This window comes from Lissotriton helveticus, chromosome 6, assembly GCF_964261635.1.
Source record: "Lissotriton helveticus chromosome 6, aLisHel1.1, whole genome shotgun sequence".
Taxonomy (NCBI): domain Eukaryota; kingdom Metazoa; phylum Chordata; class Amphibia; order Caudata; family Salamandridae; genus Lissotriton; species Lissotriton helveticus.
In genome coordinates this window covers 1,935,928,651-1,935,948,313 of record NC_136067.1, presented here as the reverse complement: position 1 = coordinate 1,935,948,313, position 19,663 = coordinate 1,935,928,651, and the positions used below count along the sequence as shown (strand labels likewise).

At 43.3% G+C, this 19,663-nt stretch overlaps 1 protein-coding gene across 2 annotated transcripts in view; it reads right to left on the bottom strand.

Moving 5' to 3' along the window:
* Positions 1 to 19,663, bottom strand: part of EFR3B (EFR3 homolog B) — a 614,353-nt gene that overhangs the window by 343,723 nt on the left and 250,967 nt on the right. For both annotated transcript variants that reach the window (XM_078649934.1, XM_078649935.1), the window contains exon 5: positions 157 to 278. In XM_078649934.1, the coding sequence (XP_078506060.1) occupies positions 157 to 278 (122 nt within the window). The remainder of the gene's footprint in view (positions 1 to 156; positions 279 to 19,663) is intronic.

Here is a 19,663-nt window from a genome sequence, read left to right as displayed (position 1 = left end):
TGAATGAAAGGCTCCACCAGAGATCTCAGTTAGTAGGGAAAGTCTAGACCACCAGCAGAATGCTCTCCAGCAACACAAGATGTGAGCCTACAGAGATACAACATTAAGAGAAATGCAAAGAAACACAACACAAGGGGTAGTAATCACCATACTCACTTGTTCCGGACGTCCAAGTCGTCGTCGTTGTTGTGGCACATTTCACTGAACCGCGACACAAAGAAGTCATAGCTTCTGTGGTACGATGGGGTGTCTTCCTCGATGTTGGCAAACTTCACAAACTGGCAGTGCATGAGGGGGAGAGAACAAAGAGAAACATGGGTTGATTGGCCAATGCACAGAGAACTGCCCCAGGTTCTTAGGTAACTAAAACATATGTATGTATTATACATAAGGCGCATTTTCCTTGATTGCACCGGGCGCTCCTTTTAAAAGGTGCGCCAGGCGCAATCAAGGAAAATGCGCTGTATTAGGATGAAGGCGCTGCCCCAGGGAAGCTGCAAACTCGATCTGCCCCTAGGACAGCGCATTGAGGTGACAAATAGAGCCTCTGCTTTGAAGCCGCTACGTGTTTTCACAGTGCAGGCGGCAACCCAGCTGCACTTTGAAGGGAGTTTAGAGATCCCCCTGCATGGGGGTGCAGTCTATAACTGCACCGGCCTGCAAGGGGATGTCTGGGGTCCATGGGACCACCTTTCCCCTTGCCAGAGGGCAGCAATCAGGGGGTGAAATGACAGTATGCCACCTTTTAGGTGGTATCTTGAACACCTCTTGCTTATACATAATATGGAAAACTAAACACAATATAATATGAAATCAAACAAAACATTGCATATAGTTCATGTTCTGTATAATCAATATATCCATATAAACAAAACGGTGTTCTTTCGTCGACGTTTCGGTCCCACGTTGGTCTACAAGATCCACGAGACCATCATCAGGATGGTATCACTTGCATATCCAAATCTAGTATAATACAAAATACATACATCCACTCAAAAAACCCTGTATATACAAAAAGGTATCGGCTGCTCCACACTCAAGACAACAATAATGATCCTTCAAACTAGTGACAACCGAGTGAAAAGCCTTAAACATGCCACCTCTCACAAGTGTACCAAAAAATACCAAGAAACACCAGTGTCTCCCATTTCACCTAAGAACTCACTTTCCAAATTACTCACTTTGTCACTATATTTCACATGAATAATATATCCCCGGGGCAGTTAATATGGGAGACTTCTCCAATCCTGTCTATTAACACATGAAAGAATCCAAACATTAGTATCCAGACAAGCTAAGTGTAGCTTGAAACCAATTCGTGATTAAATATATCTACAAAGCTAATACTTACATGTCTTCTACTTATAAGACATATATTTATCTAAAAAACAAACAAAAGCAAAGTGTCTTAATTAGTCCAATGTCCTATAAGAAAAACACTTACAGCACCATTTTAATCACCACAAGGTGCCATTTATGAGATTTACTCACAATTCCTTCGTTGTATATGTAAATGTAAATGTTGTAGTACTTGTACAGCGCCCGAATCACCCCACATGTGGTCTCTCCGGCGCTTGTACGAATACCGCTGTGGAACCCTTCTTGGCTTTTCCCTGTGAGACGCCCACTCCTGGGCACCCCCAAGGTGCAGCCAGGCATCCTAGCGCTTTTGGGGCCGTTGTGGAGATTAAGCAAGCTATTGCCCAGAGTTACAGAGTGGGACCCATGATTAGAATAGGCACCGAGGCGAGAATTATCAGGTCCGAGGAAATTGAGCCCAAGACCCGCCGAGGCGGGAATTGAACCCTGGTCCCGGGCCAGACCTTTGCATCAGGGTCTGCAGCTCTAACCATTGAGCCACACTTCTCCACTATATAGCGTGTATTTCACCTGCAGGGAAACAGAAAAGACTGCACATTATAGCAGCCAATCTCGAAACAGAAAAACCGCAAATTCAACTAAAAAAGGGGGTCTTGCAAAGTCCTTCTAACAAACTTACTCCAATGCGCAACCAGCAGCAGCTTGGTCCACAATCGCCCAACTCAATCAACCGAGTAAGGAGCGTGGCGTGTGGTCCACAGAAAAAGGAGCGTTCACGTGACGTCAGACGCTTCCCTCTATGGCAGCCATCTTAAAGTACCCACACCATGAATAGCCATAGCAATACCCAGGTCGAATATGTAATACTGACCGTTTTGAATGTCGAAATAAAACAAATATGCGGCCAATTTTCTTAATGGTTAATGTTTGAGAATTTTGTGCTCGCAATCTGCATTTATTGTTGTTGTCTAATGACATTTTGGTGTATGTTCCTGTAGGACTTACCCTTTAAGTAATTCTAAACAAATAGAAGTTCTCTATAAACAAATTCCCTTGTAGGCACTTTTTACCTCTTATTATTGTATCGCCCAAGCCTCCAAGGGTTTATTGGGTCTCCCAAATTATTTACTGTATGTTTGCTCCAGCGCCTTCTTTAAAATCTCTCTGGCCTGGACTGGACTATAATTCGCAAAGTGATAAACGAAAGCGAAAAGGAGCATATTATTTCTATATGTATCACTTAATTGTTAATACAATAAGATACATTAATCAATCGCATCCATTTCTATTTATCAAGGAGTCTTTTTCGTCTGTTTCAAGTCCGCTTTATTGAAGTCCTATTACTAGCGTACATCAGCCCAGCCAATGCGTTTCATCCAACAGGACTTTAAAAGGGTTGGATATGTTTTTCAAAAAAACAAAGTGTCTTCATGTAGTAGAAAAAAATAGGTGAATAGAATCCCAAACACGTTCCAGTTCCAATGTGCTTGCAAGGTATAGTACCCTCTGGTGTGATCTGCCTCATCCGAGTCAGGATTCCAAATAACGAGTAGCCGATCTTTGCTGGGCTGATGTACGCTTGTAATAGGACTTCAATAAATTGGACTTGAAACAGACGAACAAGACTTCTTGATGAATAGAATTGGATATGATTGATTAATGTATCTTATTGTACTTACAATTAAGTAATACATATAGAAATAACATGCTCATTTTCGCTTTTGTTTATCAATGTTTGTGTTACTTGCAATTTCAATGCAGTGGCATCATGAAAAGTAGAGTAGGTAGTGTATGCAACGGTTGCAAATACATCCCCTATGAGGCACTCCAGGCGTGATCAATGACGTGATTCACAATCTAGTTTCGTGATTCTTATTTTGATAGTTTTTATTTTTAGAGTTCATTAGACGTTGGTTTATACATCTGATATTATAGTCATATCAGTCATTTTGTTATGCTGGCACATGAACTTTTCTCCAATGCATTTCGGGCCGAGGGCCCTTTATCACGGAGCGCTGCGGAGGAAGACAGAAAAAGCGGCGGTGAGGCGCTGATAAATTCAAAGATGGCTTAGAAGGGAATTAATAGTGTCTATATGTGAGGAGAGTTAGAAAACTAATAAGTCGACGTGACTAAGGGGTGTGTTCGGCGGGGAGTGAGGTGGAATATTTACCGCGGGGGTGAAGTATGGGTGCCGGGAGGCTGAGCAGAAAAACTTACTTTGTGCTTAAGCGTAGCAGAATTCGCTGACAAACGGCTGCAAAGTCTGTGTGAGTGGGATTCGTGAGGGGAAGCTATAAGGACATGTGACTAGCAGGCACTATAGAAGATCGTACCAAAAAGTACCTACTTCAAGATCACCCGAAGAGTCCCACTATTCACATGTGCCCTAAGATACACAAGAATCTTTTGGACCCCCCGTTCAGACCCATCGTGTCCACGAAAGGATCCATACACGAACCAACTGGAAAGTTCATCGATAAGTATCTTCAACCCTTTGTCACCAACACCACTAGCTACATCAGAGACACCGCTGATTTCTTAAACAAATTAGCAGAAATACCTACCAGCAACAAAGAATCTCTCATCCTATGTACAGCTGCTGTCAGCTCCTTATATACCTCGATACCTCACCTAGGTGGCATTGAAGCCTTTGAACATGCCCTCCTCAACAGCAACATCGATACATCAATGCAGGCCTTTTTACTGGAGCTCATGATCTTCACCCTCTATCATAGCTACTTTCAAGTAAATGACCAGTGGTACTTACAACTATCCGGAATGGCGATGGGAAACTGCGCTGCTCCCACGTATGCTAATATATATATAGAGAACTTTGAAAATCAGCATATATACTCCAACGCAACATTCCAAAAGAACTCTAGAATGTATGCGCGATACATAGACGATTTGTTTATAATGTGGTCAGACACCAAGGAGACATTGAATCAAGTGCTCACAGAGATAAACACAAAAGATCCACGCATTAACCTTACATGGCAAATCAGTGATACAGCCATTTCCTTTTTGGATGTGAATATCAGAATTACCCCTCAAGGGTTCATCACTGACCTCCACCGAAAATCAACTGACCGTAATAACACCCTGCACTATTCTAGCTTCCATCAAGGCTCTTTGAAAAAACATTTACCATTTTCTCAAATGGTACGCATAAAACGCATAGTGTCAGATGACCATCTTCTCACCACACGCCTCAACGAAATGCATGAACGGTTCATCGACCGTGGTTACCCAGAAGATGTCCTTTGTAATGCGCAGAATCGCGTCTTGAAGATGTCAAGACAAGATTGTCTAAAAAAGACTGAGAAAGACAAGGAATCACGTATGGTACTCGTATCCAAATTTTCCACAGCAAGTCCGACATACAGAAGAATTATACTTAAGTATTGGCCCATCTTACAAGCTGAACCTGATTTTCAGGGAATTTTTGATAAGCCTCCCTTATTCGCTTACACGAGAAGCAAGAACTTTAAAGAGATTTTATCCAAACCCACTTTAACAACCAAACAACATCGAGGAACTCAACCTTGTCTAAATTGCAGTCACTGCAATAGCATTATCAAGGGCAGCACTATCCAACACCATATGAAGGGACATACCATCAGATTACACGTTGATGCCACATGTGACTCTATGGATTTAATTTATGCCTTGAAATGCCCCTGCGGGAAACTCTACGTAGGGAAAACAGAACGAAAAATAAAAACTCGATTAAATGAACACAAATCGAACATACGGTTGAAACAAGAAAAATCTAACATTGCCATGCATTTTGCTGAATCACGTCATACCATTGCACAACTCAAATTCATAGTTTTGGAAATGGTCAGCAAAAGAGAAGGAACGGACAACAACAAACAGTTGTTAAAACGTGAACTTGAGTGGATTTATTTATTACAGACTCAGAAGCCATATGGTCTTAACGACCGCATTGAATATAGCTGTTACCTGTGATACACTTATTGTATTTTGTACATTGCCCGCCGATTCCTTTAGCCCCTTGCCCGCTCCAACACATTTCCCCCACTCAGTTACCACTTCAAGATGGCCACTTCACTCCGTCTTTTTCTCAGCACCGTTTTTTATGTTTATCACCCACTGCTCACACCCTCCCCGTTTAGTCACATGTCCTTATAGCTTCCCCTCACGAATCCCACTCACACAGACTTTGCAGCCGTTTGTCAGCGAATTCTGCTACGCTTAAGCACGAAGTAAGTTTTTCTGCTCAGCCTCCCGGCACCCATACTTCACCCCCGCGGTAAATATTCCACCTCACTCCCCGCCGAACACACCCCTTAGTCACGTCGACTTATTAGTTTTCTAACTCTCCTCACATATAGACACTATTAATTCCCTTCTAAGCCATCTTTGAATTTATCAGCGCCTCACCACCGCTTTTTCTGTCTTCCTCCGCAGCGCTCCGTGATAAAGGGCCCTCGGCCCGAAATGCATTGGAGAAAAGTTCATGTGCCAGCATAACAAAATGACTGATATGACTATAATATCAGATGTATAAACCAACGTCTAATGAACTCTAAAAAATAAAATCTATCAAAATAAGAATCACGAAACTTGATTGTGAATCACGTCATTGATCACGCCCGGAGTGCCTCATAGGGGATGTATTTGCAACCGTTGCATACACTACCTACTCTATGATTCTTGGGTGTCTGACGGAAGACACCACCCTTGGGAGCACCCATAACTCTGCACAACCATTTGCAAAAGTAACATTAACTAGCTGTGCACCACCGACTTCTTTTTCTTATCATGAAAAGTAGAGCATAGACGATCGATACACTGATTAGAAATGTATACTAGTGCGACACTGGATGGCCCAGACTGCTAACAATTGTAATTGGAGAAATTCGCAAAGCGATTGAATGCCAATTGATGCAAACATTAATATATGGAGCATTTGTTTACATAAATCGTATCACAAGATGGCTTGACCGAGCCCAATGTCAGTGTTACAGATGGTTATTCAAGCTACAGGCCGGCACAGTATAAGCACAGAATCGCCTTGAGTTTAATCTGGCCCGTCATATCTATGTCTTTTTTCTGCAAGTGTTCATCCATGTTTTCCAAATGTGCACCTGCTGAACAGGGATCGATAAAAAGACTCTTGAGGGACACAATACAGGATCCAAAATCAGATATCCAGAAGCTTGTTGATGAATCTACCGACCTACTTGCTACAAAATACCTCTTGAAGTCTGCACTGCTTCCAAAGAGCTTTCAAAGCTACTGATGAAGCAAGCGAGGCTTTTATCCGCTCATGAGGACTTAGGTCTCATTAGTACTAAGAAGCATGCTGACCCGAAAACTCTTTTATATCAGCCTATTTATCACTTCCTACAAATCTTAGAATAAAGACACAGTTAATGCGCTTGAGATGGGGTTTAACCACTCAAAGCGTATATGTACGGTCACCCGACTGGCAGCAGTGAGGTATCTTGCAGGGGCTGTGGTTTTAATAAGAAAACACTTTTACATGTCTTTTGTTTATGTCCCTTTTTACATTCGTTTAGATGCGATTATCTGTATCCTATGTTCAGGCAACGGAGTATCAGGGCCGGTGATACAGCGGTAGTTGAATGTCTGAAAGGCGATTCGTGTCAAAAAAGGTTACTCTGTGAAAGTAAAGTGTAAGTTGCAATGTCTGTCTCAGTATATAGGGACATGCCATACTTTCCTTAAATAAAGGTCAATCTGCATTGATGCCTCGAGGTTTATATGTAGGACGAGGGGTTTGTTTTTTGATTGGCTTCGATATGCACTTAAAGTTGTTAAGTGTTCTCGCTTTAGCCAGCCCTTGATCGCTATTCGCCGTTAGTATGAATCTATGTTAGTATTTTAAACCCATGATAAGATGCATTGTCTCCTTCAGTCAGTATTGGTATCCTCTTTGATGCTCTGATCACCCCTGGGCCTAAGTGGCATTGCTACCTTTTGCACTTTAACTTGGGAAAACATTGGACGAGGGTCTTCTCTGATCGGCTTTGTTATGCACATGCACTTTGATTCGAATGTGTATTAGTCTGATCTTGTTCTTTATGTGCCGCTAGCATGAATGAAAGTTTGCATTTTTAGTCATGTGATATTGTATGGTACAGTCTTTGTATATTGTGGTCTCATTTTGTGTAATGTTTGCTTTGCTTTTAGCTCACTGTGCAATCAGAATAAACTTTGTTGTGCCTGTGTGAATCTGTGCAGTGGCAGATTGTTGCAGTTGTGCAGTCGCATAACTGCTGTATCGTTGCTGTGCCTTTGTGCATCTGCACAACTGCAACAATATCCCACTTCACAGATGCAAACGGGCACAACGATACAGCAATTCTGAGACTACACCACTGCAAAAATATCCCACTGCACAGTCCCAGAACTGCTGTATCGTTGTTGTGCCTGTGTACATCTGTGCAGTGGGATACTGTTGCAGTTGAGGAACTGATGTATCGCTGTTGTGCCTGTGTGCATCCATGCAGTGGGATACTGTTGTCGTTGTAGAACTGCTGTATCGCAGTTGCGACTGTGTGCATCCATGCAGTGGGATACTGTTGTCGTTGTAGAACTGCTGTATCGCAGTTGCGACTGTGTGCATCCATGCAGTGGGATACTGTTGTCGTTGTAGAACTGCTGTATCGCAGTTGCGACTGTGTGCATCCATGCAGTGGGATACTGTTGTCGTTGTAGAACTGCTGTATCGCAGTTGCGACTGTGTGCATCCATGCAGTGGGATACTGTTGTCGTTGTAGAACTGCTGTATCGCAGTTGCGACTGTGTGCATCCATGCAGTGGGATACTGTTGTCGTTGTAGAACTGCTGTATCGCAGTTGCGACTGTGTGCATCTATGCAGTGGGATACGGTTGCAATTCTGCATTTGCAGAATTACTGTATTGTTGTTTTATATGAATGTTTATGTAGAGGGATTGATTGAGCGCATGGATACTCAAAAGTGTGCCCAGGCGCTAAAGTTGTAGAACTGCTGTTTGTTGTTGTGCCTTTGTGAACTTGTGCAGTGGGATATTATTGCAGTTGTGTAGTTGCAGAGCTGCTGTATCGTTGTTGTACCTGTGTGCATCTGTGCAGAGGGATATTGCTGCAGTTGTGTAGTTGCAGAGCTGCTGTATCGTTGTTGTACCTGTGTGCATCTGTGCAGCGGGATATTGTTGCAGTTGTGTAGTTGCAGAGCTGCTGTATCGTTGTTGTACCTGTGTGCATCTGTGCAGAGGGATATTGTTGCAGTTGTGTAGTTGCAGAGCTGCTGTATCGTTGTTGTACCTGTGTGCATCTGTGCAGAGGGATATTGTTGCAGTTGTGTAGTTGCAGAGCTGCTGTATCGTTGTTGTACCTGTGTGCATCTGTGCAGTGGGATATAGTTGCAGAGCTGTAGTCCTGTTGCAAAAGCAATATTGTAGTTGTGTAGGTGTTTTGTGCAGTTGTGATCAAGTAGAGTTGTTGGTGCAGTTACGAAGGTGTGCGGCTCTGGTGTTTTATTCGTGCAGTCATACGCCGTGATAGAGTTGGCCTCGTTGTGCAGTTCCAGTGCTGGGCTCTCTTGCTACACACTGCGGAGGAAGCAGAGGTCAGAGGATCTGGTGGGCAGCAAATACTCCCAGCAGATGAAGGAGCCCGTACACTCATCCATGCTACAGCACCTGAACAGCACCGAGCGAACAGACCTACACTCGGACTCGGATTGCGTTTCAGAACAGACCACAGCCCTTCCCTATGGCTTTAAACCGCACTCACTGCGCCTCTTCCACTTAAGCAATCCTGTGACCTTCTAAAGTCACCTCGTTGCTGACTCCTGGGTATCTTCCCCTCACCTCACCTGTCCTTGTACTTCTGAGGGGCTTGTGTTGGTGCCCTCCTTCTCTGCCACCCTTACCCTCTCACCTCGTTTCTTTCTCAACCTCTCATGATTCTCTCAAGTACGCATTTCATCCACGGTGCATAACTAGCCCACGCCCTTCCATCCTCGGCCTTCCTAACTTTCTTGCTTAGTGTTGTCTATTTTATTGTCTGAAAAGTGTACGTTCTATGAAACATCCAAGTTTGTTTTCACCTCGGTCGATGTACAGCCAGTTGATGTCTTGGGGGGGGCGCACTCGATAAAAGTGCATGAATAAAAAATAAAATAATAATACATGGCCTTGAAACGCGTTCCTGTGCCAAAGAAAGTCTAGAGAAGAGCTCCATCTACTCTGGAAAACAAACACAGCAGGAGAGAAGCTCTAACTCGGAGCCAAGTACAAAAGAAGGACGTCCCCACCGTGAAAACTAATTTTGAAAAAGCAATTTAAATTAGACTATGGGAATGCCTGTGACCTTGCCTTCACAAGTGCATTCTCACAATTAAGCATGAAAGTGATGTGGAACATGAAGGCATGTAAGCCAACAAGAAATTAGTTCAATTATAGGCTGAGACGCAGAAAACATGCCCAGCAGTCTTTTGTAATTTAATCATTTGATATAAAAGAGTTTAAGCCGAATGTGAGAGCGTACACTAGAGCTCTGCACAGAAGACATCAGAAAGGGCGCTCCTCAGTCGCTGCCCCCTCCTGAACGGACTCACAAGGAGAGCAACAACATTGATTATGGTTTAGCCAAGGCCTAGCCCCTTCATCTTTATTCACACAGCATCAGTGGGAAATGTAAACCATAGAGAAGCAAACATTATAGTTATGCGAATACAGGACATAAGATCAACAAAACAGCTCAAAGATTGTACAAGCAATACAACGATTGTCACCACTTTCCATTACAGTGCATCCCTCCAAAATGCATGGTGCCAGAGGCCCCAATTCTTTATCCATCACCCATGCCTCAACCAAGGGCATACCGGGGTTTATTGGGAAGCATACCTTAGTGGCATTCTCCTCAGTTACCCGCAGTTCCCGCAGTTCCATACCGACACATACACCAGGGCACCGCTTAGCACTTCCGCCCTGCCGGGGTACCGGTCACCAGACAAATCCTCCCAAAATGTTCAACTCCAGGCATCCTGGGGTAGGGCAGAAAGGTCCAGGACCTGCAGCAGGTCAGACCATCCACCTGCCTGCCCAGTGCCCACACAAATGAATACCCCTCCAAGGGATCAGCTCAGTAAATCAGTCTAAATTTTTAGGACACCCCCTTTTTCTGCTACTAGCAATTCCGTCTTCCAGGAGTGGATGGGTGTTTGATCAGGTCTGGTAGATGCTTGAGGTGCGCGGTGGAGAGAAAAGAGGCCGGACCCTCACGTCCTGACACTTTAACCCCTTCGCTGCAGGGCTGATTCCCCCGCTGTGCTGGGGGGCACGCACAGCGCCCCGGTGCTCATGACGAGCTCAGCTCGTCATGAGCCACGGTTCTCGTGTGCTCATGACGAGCTGAGCTCGTCACGGCCACACCCGTTTTAATAGAACGTTCAGCACAGCGGGGGAATTAGCCCCGCGTGCGAGCGTTCTAACGGCCGTGACGAGCTGAGCTCGTCATGGGCGTGGGAGGGGTTATAGGCTGCCATGCCAGGCCGCTCTTAATGACAGCAGAACCCTCCTTTTGCAGACAAACAGACAATGGACTCCTCGCTTTGGCTCCTGCCCGTGGAGCTACTAATGGCACTCTGCTATCTGCAGGGGGGACCTGGCCTCAAACCAAAGGTAGCCCGAGAGGTAGAGTCCTTTGAAGGATTACAGCTGAAAATGAAGCAAGAGTTACATTTTGAGACTGGTGTGATATTCCAGCCTATATGATGCTACGTGCTGAGAAGTATACATTACATTTATATTTCATGTGTACGAGTATATCATACAATAAGCCAGTTATGAGACAATTTATGGTCCTCGGCAGAATTAAGGTAGGTGTGGTGGGTTTGTTCTAAAAAGAGAGGTACGCAAGTTGCTTACGGAGGAGGAGAACCTAGATGAAGCGTACTCTTCGCTATTGTTTCAGAATGGAGCCAGATTAAAAAATGTCAAGCTGAGGAGTCAGAAATTTACTACAGTCGAATTTCTTCTGCGTTTGGAGGAAATGTCACTTTCATTGAACACACAAATGATCCCAGGATTTAATAATGAAAAGTCCAACAGTCGTAGGTTTCCTGCAATACTGAAATGCATAAAACTCACCCTTGTAGATTTTCCAACAGGTGGAAAATTCATGAAGTGCACATGCAGCGCAAGCGGCTATTCACACATTTAACTTGTTTCCACAAAGAACCACACCTAGGGTGCGTTATCACCTGATCTCCAGTTTGGAGCGAGCATAAATTGTATGGTTTTCGTGGAGTGAACTTGCAAGAAATACCTCAGTACCTAACAAAGTATACGTTTTCCACTTTTGTTTGGTACTTTTGTTAGAAAGTTCACCTAGAAAAGCCAAAAACCTGCTCCTTACCATATATTTTAAATATAAATATTCCACAACTCTTTCCATTTACACAAATATATTTCGGCACGTAAAATGTTCCCCCATCCGATTTTTGGGAATCAACAATCACTGTTCGAATGGGCAGGGGCATGCTTCATGCATGTAGGTGCAAAAAAAAAGATTGTGAATTGGGTGAGTGACCGTGGACCAGACGTGCCCCATTCTCAAATTAGAGATGAATCAATCGATGAAGCAAATAACGTTACATCTCCTAAGGAACTATTGTGCCTCTAGTTTTTCTTATATCAGTGCCTGATGGAATCATGCCACATTTATTTATTTGAAAAGTTTTATATAGCGCTGGCTAGACCCGGAGGTATCAGAGCGCTTTACATTTAAGACACAAAATCGATAAGAACTCAACGACATAAGGCGTTTTTGGGCGTTTAATCTTGACACGTATAAATAACTGTCACACATTCTGGTAAATTCTGCACAAGCCAGAATGGTACCCAAACGTTGGGAATCCTGTCAACCTATCAAATAACTTTTCCAAATATGCAAACAAGAATGCTTACATTTTCAAACCCTATGATGTACAGAAAAATGCTTCAAAACTTCATAACCTCTGCATCCTGACAAAGGAAGATTCAAGGAAAAAAGGCCACCGAGTGAAGGAGGCAGGAACATTCAAGGAGGGGACTCATTACATCGGTTTGAGACACTGGGCTCAGAGAACCGGAATGTGCTCACCATTGCAAATTCACAATATAGCTTCCGTTGGCAGCGAGAGACACTTAATGGCATGTAATGACCTCTGCAGGTCTCAAGCAAGAATCCTAATGATCAGTGTCTGAAAGCCATCCACATCTCATGTTAGCAGAGATCAAATGAAAGCGCCCATAAAAAGAACAGCCGAACAAGACCTGGACCGTGGAAACGTTTGAAAAGAACTGCTGCGTGACAGCAGACCTAGAAGAAGCAAAACTAAAGTCTGCAGCTAATGACAGGCTGCTTTTCGGATAGAGGAGATGCTCTTCATACAAACTGAACTTTTCTCTAAAAGGGCTGGGAAAAAAGCTCCCATGTGTGTATGTTCACTAATGGCGAGCTAGAAGGATCTCGGGAGGGAATCAATGCACCAGATGGAATATAGAGACAGAAAGGGGAAAATGGTGGAGCATCAAAAATACAGCTCCATTACATCTAAATATAAGAGAAGGAGTTTCATTCCCACACCTGTGTGTACCTGTGTGTAGTGAGACCCAAAGTCCACAACTGAGTTTGCCATTAGCAATGACCAGGGGCCCACAATACCAAAACATATACTGGTGTCCTTCAGCAAAAAATGTAAATTTGGTATGAATTGCCATACTCACTAAATGTCCTTTAAATGAATGTGTTTTTGTTGCACCCAGTTAGTTCATTACTTTTAAAGAGTCATCATAAACCACTGAAACACCTTATCTTCAAACCATCCATTTCTCTTTGGGCCATGCGGTGGCATCCCTCTACTTTTCTGTGAAAGCATGGATTGAGCTGGTCTCCACTAGGCAGTAGGAGCATCAACAGCTTGATATGCGACTACTCGTACTTTAGCGGTTTCATGCATCTACATGCAACAACCATGCTGCTCTGGTCTTTCTTGATTACTGTTAAGACTTTGACCTAGAACATGCAATCCTAGATTATATTGTGTAAAATCAACTTTTTCTATACGTTTTGAAGTTAGGCTCTACATTCACAGGGAAATTCCTGTTGATTCCCATCTGCACGGTGAATTCAAATGGTGCCTTAGCCATGTAATATTTGCTAGACTGAATTCGATGTATTTGTATAACACTTCATAACTGGATTTTTGAGCACTTTCAACTGGAATACTGGTTAAAAGTGTACAAAAGCAACAGTCAAACAAAGCATAGGGTATAAGTATAAAAAGGACAATTATGCACTAAATATATTGTTTACAAAAAACCACAAATATTAAGTTTGAGTCAAAGAATAAATCACGATGTGCTTTAGATAGGAGCAGCAGTTAATATGTAGAAAAGTAGTCCGCTAAAGCATTAAGTATATACAGATAAAGATAAATACATAACAATTAGTAATGTACAACAAATATGTGACACAAAGTACAAGTTAAAGGATAAATAAAGAGATAAACTATTTGAAAGTGAAGGAAGGTGTTCAGTCAGTATTCATAGCATAAATCTATAATGAACATGAGTAAAAAAAGGAAAACATTTTGAGCATAAGTCATAACGTAAAACTATACAACTGTGTGAGTTTCTACATGTATTATGTAGCCACCATCGTTAAAAGTATAGAAAAACGTAATTCGTAAGGCACTAAGCATAAATATGAATAGTCCCAAATACATATTAATACATATATACAATGTAAAAAATGCATCTTCTAAGTATTTACTGGAAAGTCATAAAGAAGTTAAAAGTGTAGCAAGGTGGTCAGCAATAACGTACATATTATAGATCTAAAATCGAAATGTATATTGGATATAATTAAAAATATTTTTTAAAGGTATATAAAGTTTAAACAATAAAGTTTAATTATATAATGGTATGGCTTTATGTAGGCCCAGTAGTTAGAAGTCCATATAATAATAAAAAACAATTTACATAATGGAAAGTATAAAAGAAAACGTAAAGTCTAATTAAAGCAGTAACAAGTGAGTTGAAGATGTCAGCCCTGTTACTTGCCTCTTCATTAGATGGACTTCCTCAAATCCCCAGAGGGACAGCTGTGCTCTGCCCAGGGATTTACTCCTACTTTTTTTTCTAATTAGTGATAATGATCAGTAATGAAGGTTTTCGCAGATGAATTCTCCTTTTCTAATGTAGCTGCTCAGCTTCACTGCATACATTCTTTTGCCTTTTTCAGTTAGTATTTACCTTCACCTCTAGGAATACCTACCCATACCTTAGCATAAGTCCCTGATTCAAAGAGCGTATTGCCTCATCCCTGTATGATTTTGGGCCATATGTATCAAGCAAAATTGCATTAGTAAACGCAGAAATTCGCAGAATTTCGGTGTTTGCAGATGCAATTTTGCCAAATGGTATGTATTACGGCAAAATAAGGAATCGCAAAATTTGCAATTCCTTATTTTGCGATTGCATTTAAGGAATCGCACATTTTGCAATTCCTTAAATGCAATGTAAGAAGCACCAAAAAAGTGCAATTTGGCCTTAAAGAATCGCAAATTGCGATTTCTTTGAAAAATTCACTTTTTTGCATTTTTCAAAGTGCAATGTGAAGCACATACATGCCCTTAGGGCATGTATGTGCGCCACATGTGCACGCATGCTTATTTCAGGGGTGCAACAGGGTGTCCGTTTGACACCCCTGCACCCTCGAAATTGCATTCTCAATTTGCGATTCGCTAATAGCGAATCGCAAATTGAGAATGTCTTCCCAGTCATTCCTATGGGCCTCTAGGCCCATAGGAATAAATGGGGAGGTATTCCTTAATTGCGAATCGCAATTTGCGATTCGCAATTAAGGAATATGTAGGGTTCGCAAAATTTATTGCAAATCCTACATACAAAGCACTTTGCGATTCTCAAATAGCGATTTGAAAAAAATCGCTAGTTGAGAATCGCAAAATGACTTCTTGATACATATGGCCCTTTGTCCATTATTATTTGAAGCATAAACTGTACAAGTTATGAAACCCACTTCTACCCTGTAATTGGAACCAGTACTTCAGTTTTCTAAAGCCATATTTTTAAGGCTATCCTTAAATCCGTTATCCTAAACTCTGCCATATTCAAATGACGCTGTGCAGACCAAGGACCAGACGTACAAAGCTCTTTTGTAGTTCCAAATCCTGTGATTCACAAAAGGATAATCAGTAGTAGCATACGTGCTTGTCTTATTGCACGAAATTCCTTTTATAAATCGGAAAATGATTTCCAAAGCACAAATACGAGGGGAGTTATAGGTGCAGTCCCCATCTATTTATGATTTGGAAAGTGATGTATCAATAGTCTGATTTGGGGATATATTTGATTTGCAACCTTTGAGACACCTTTCCCGTTGCAAATCATGTTGGAGTCCTTCGGGGAAGGAGGGGGTGTTCATGAGGACCACTGCTTGCTCCCCTGATATATTCCCAAATGGGATCTATTTGACGAAAAAACACACCAACAGCTCTGTTCCTTTAATTGAAAGAAGCTACTATTAGGAAAACAAGCATTTGCAATACAATAGGTCTCGCATTTACAAGAGTTTGAGTTATTGTCATTGTAAATGACAATGCTTTTTATTTTTGTTTTGAAAACCTGCAAACGGTGCGTAAACACGCACTTTGTACTAATAGTATTTGTTTACGAGAAGCAAGGCTGGCAGTAAATAAGGCGCAGTTAATGCCAGCCTTGCTTCTCATAAGGTATGACTATAAGTTCAAAGTGTGTGCTTACGCACCACTTGCAGGTTTGCAAAACACATTAATAAAAGGCATTGTCATTTATAATGCCAATAGGTCAAACTCTAGCAAATGCGAGACCTATTGCATTGCAAATGCTTGTTTTAATATTAGGATCAGGAAAGACTGGGCAAAAAAAGGTGTAGCTCTAATATTCTTTGCATTTGCTTGCAGCTCTTTGAGTATAGTTAATAGCTCACCGCTCTATATTAGGATTTTAACTTATAAACTGCAAGTTACAAAAGCAATAACTCATTGACCTATTTATAGTATATGCACTTTGTGATCTGTATGCCACACGTTGCAGCAGGCATATTAACCCTCTGCGCTAGGATGAGTCAAAACTTCCACTACCCGACAACGCTCCGGTTTATCTTGACATTTTTATTAATGCTTTAAAATTGCTGGAACAAGGAAGGTGGGCTCAAGTGCTTTTAAAACTATAAAGATAATGCCCCCACACCAAGTCAGCGCCGGTGCGGTGGCACCGATCGCACCGCCCTAGAGCCGGTCCTGGCACTCAGTGACAACCTTACAGCTTTTCTGTGCCTAGTGATGACATCACAGTTCTTATGCACTCTGTGACAACCTTACACCCGTTCTGCACTCAGTGACAACCTCACAGTTTTTTTGCACTCAGTGACAACCTCACAGTTTTTCAGCACTCAGTGACAACCTCACAGTTTTTCAGCACTCAGTGACAACCTCAAAGTTTTTTGCACTCAGTGACAACCTCAGTTTTTTGCACTCAGTGACAACCTCACAGCTTTCCTACACTAGGTAACAACCGTAGAGTCTTTCTGCACCCAATACCAAAATGCTTTTTGCCGCATTTACAGCCTTAAAGTAAGAACACAAAGACATCCACTTTATTCATGAACAAAGCTGACTTTTGGCTAGGTTCCCGCTAAAGACAAGGAATGAAACACGGCTCAAATTGTGTGGCTCAAACTTCGCACTCTCTGCCCGTTTGGAGGGTGGGGGACGGGGGAGCATGTCCCAACTGTTGTGTGCGGTCAGTGGAACAATCCGACGCCGATACATGTAAAGTGAAAACGAGTAGACTGCTGATAAAAACAAGATAAAGTAAAGTATGTCAAATATAAGCAGGAGCAACATGAGGAGGGGGGGGAGGAGGTAGTCAAGGAGAGGAGAGGAGAGAAGAGAAGAGAAGTGAGCGGCAGCTGAGCGTGAGGGCTGCTGAAGTGTCATTAAAATGTGCACAGCCTTAAAATAAAGTAAAGCAAACCTATTTTCGTCTCTGTCAGGGAAGAAAACACTACTCCCATTGTGTGGTTCAAAGTTTCCACCCTCCACCTGTCTGAACGGGAAGAAAATGTCCCAATAGTTGTGAGCTGGCAGTGCAAGAATCCAATGCTGATACATGTAAAGAGAAAGCACTGTGCGCCAGGCTGATCTGCAGAACCAAATTAAAGCAGATGGCCTCCATATTCGTGCAAGGATGAGGTAAGGGGTGGGGTGATAATGAGCCCTGCACTGCAGCGTGTCTGGAGCGCTCAGGAACCGCACGGATTGCTACTAAAAGATTAAGTAAAGCATGTGAAATGTAAGCAGGAATAACATGGTTACCTTAACGCACCGGAAGCTAGCCATATTACAATGAATGATGACAGCCTAGTGGCGGATGGAGGGCACCCCACGGGGAGATACACCGTCCGTTGCAGCACGTTTCGGTTTTGCAAGCGTTTTTGATTGTTTACATCCCTTGTATCCTTTTGAGGGGGGCGGGGGGATAAGCAGAGAACCCTGTGTCACCAAGTCTCATGTTCCTATTTTTTAGCCATTTGCATCTGCCGCAAAGTGAAATCCCGCGGTGCGGCGCAGACACGGAAATCACAGGGTTCCAGAGGCACTTCCGGAGGCATCGGCAGACAAGGGCACACAGGGAAAACAAATACTAGTGGCGCGCTACACAGCGGCGCAAAACATGCCTTTGCGCCGGTCAATGACCCAGGACACATAAACCATGATGTAAAAGGGTGAAGGATAAACTAGAAAGGGGGTTGGGGACCAGGAGGAAGGCAAGACAGCGCAGTTTTGAAATGTGACGTGAGCGCCGAGTGTGCTGCAAAAGACAGAGATTAGAGACCAAAACTCAGACCACGCACACAATAAGAAGAAACAAGCATTGGCCGCGTGGACGTAAAAGTAACGCCGCACGGCCGCGAAATGAAAAAAAACAAGCAACAAACACGAGCACCTCGCGCGGTGGGTGGGCGGGCGCAATTCACTCGCGGGAGTGTTAACTGCGACCAGATGTGCCGCGCGCTCCCGCAAGTGAATCTCCCGACATGCACGTGTTGCCATTGAAGGCAATGGAACGCGTGCACGTGCTTGGCTGAAAAGCCAAAGCGACGGCAAAAGGTCATTTGCCTTTGCAGCGCATGCGCGCTGCGAAGGCGGGACCTAAAAAAAGGGTTTTTGGAAGGCAAGGCAGGGACTGGAGTCAGCTGCTAATGAGTGACTCCACCCCTTCATTTGCAGCTATTTACAGGCAAGCTGCCACCTAATTAATATTAATTAAGCAGGTTCTCTTGCGATCCCGTGCCAAGGGACAAAATACACTGTGACCTCTTAGTACAAAGGTCACAAGGAAAACTGCATTCTCATTCACAAATCAGCTGGTGTGCAAATGTGAATGATAGGTCTGTCCACAGGAGCCTTACTTTAGGCAACACAACTGCCAGCGAAGCTATGACCACTTCGTCATTTTCCTGCTGGTTCAGTTTATTACTTTTTTAGGTCGAGGACCGTAGGCTGCGCTTGCGCAGTTCGGTCCGAAGATTTAATGATTTATAGTTAGGGGGCTTGAACCCGCCCCTCTTCTCCATTGGCTGGCCTCGTAAATGCTGGCCAGCCATTGGAGGAGAGGGGCATCACTCCGTTTAAGCCCCGTCTTTTTCGGATTCGGGGGTGTGTTTTTTAGGCTCTTTCTATCTGTGACGTCTTCAGTCACTCAAACCTAGAAAACACGCCCCCCAGTCTGAAAAGGATGGGGCTCATTCACGATACCTCCCCTGGTTTCCTCCTCCTGCCCCGTCTCTTCCCACCTCTTCTCTTTCCCTCTGGTGCCTCCCCCTTCCTTCCTCCCTCCCCCTCCCATATCCTCGCATCAGAATTTATCAAACACCAATGTTTACCCCCCAATGAGCATCTGTCCGTACTAAACAAACGATACTAGCTCTGATCAATCATTCTAAAAAAATACATGTATAGTTCCTGCAAATATTGCTTTCCCGTGAGTTCCCAGCCTGTTACTGTAACTGTGCAGCCTCTGCGAGTGAAGTTTGCACTTCTCCTTTCTGTGTGATGCACTGAATGACTCAAAGGCTCGGCATAACTCCTCCTTTACAATCCTAGCCTCCAGAGAGAGAGACCCTGTCGCCCATGCATACTTCTTTCGAAGCACAGGCTAGCAAGGCGCCCCTGTAAGGCACACCGGGTTCAGCCGACAGAAAGTAACTTTATCCAGGTCTGCCGTGTCTTTAAGGGAGGCAGCCGCC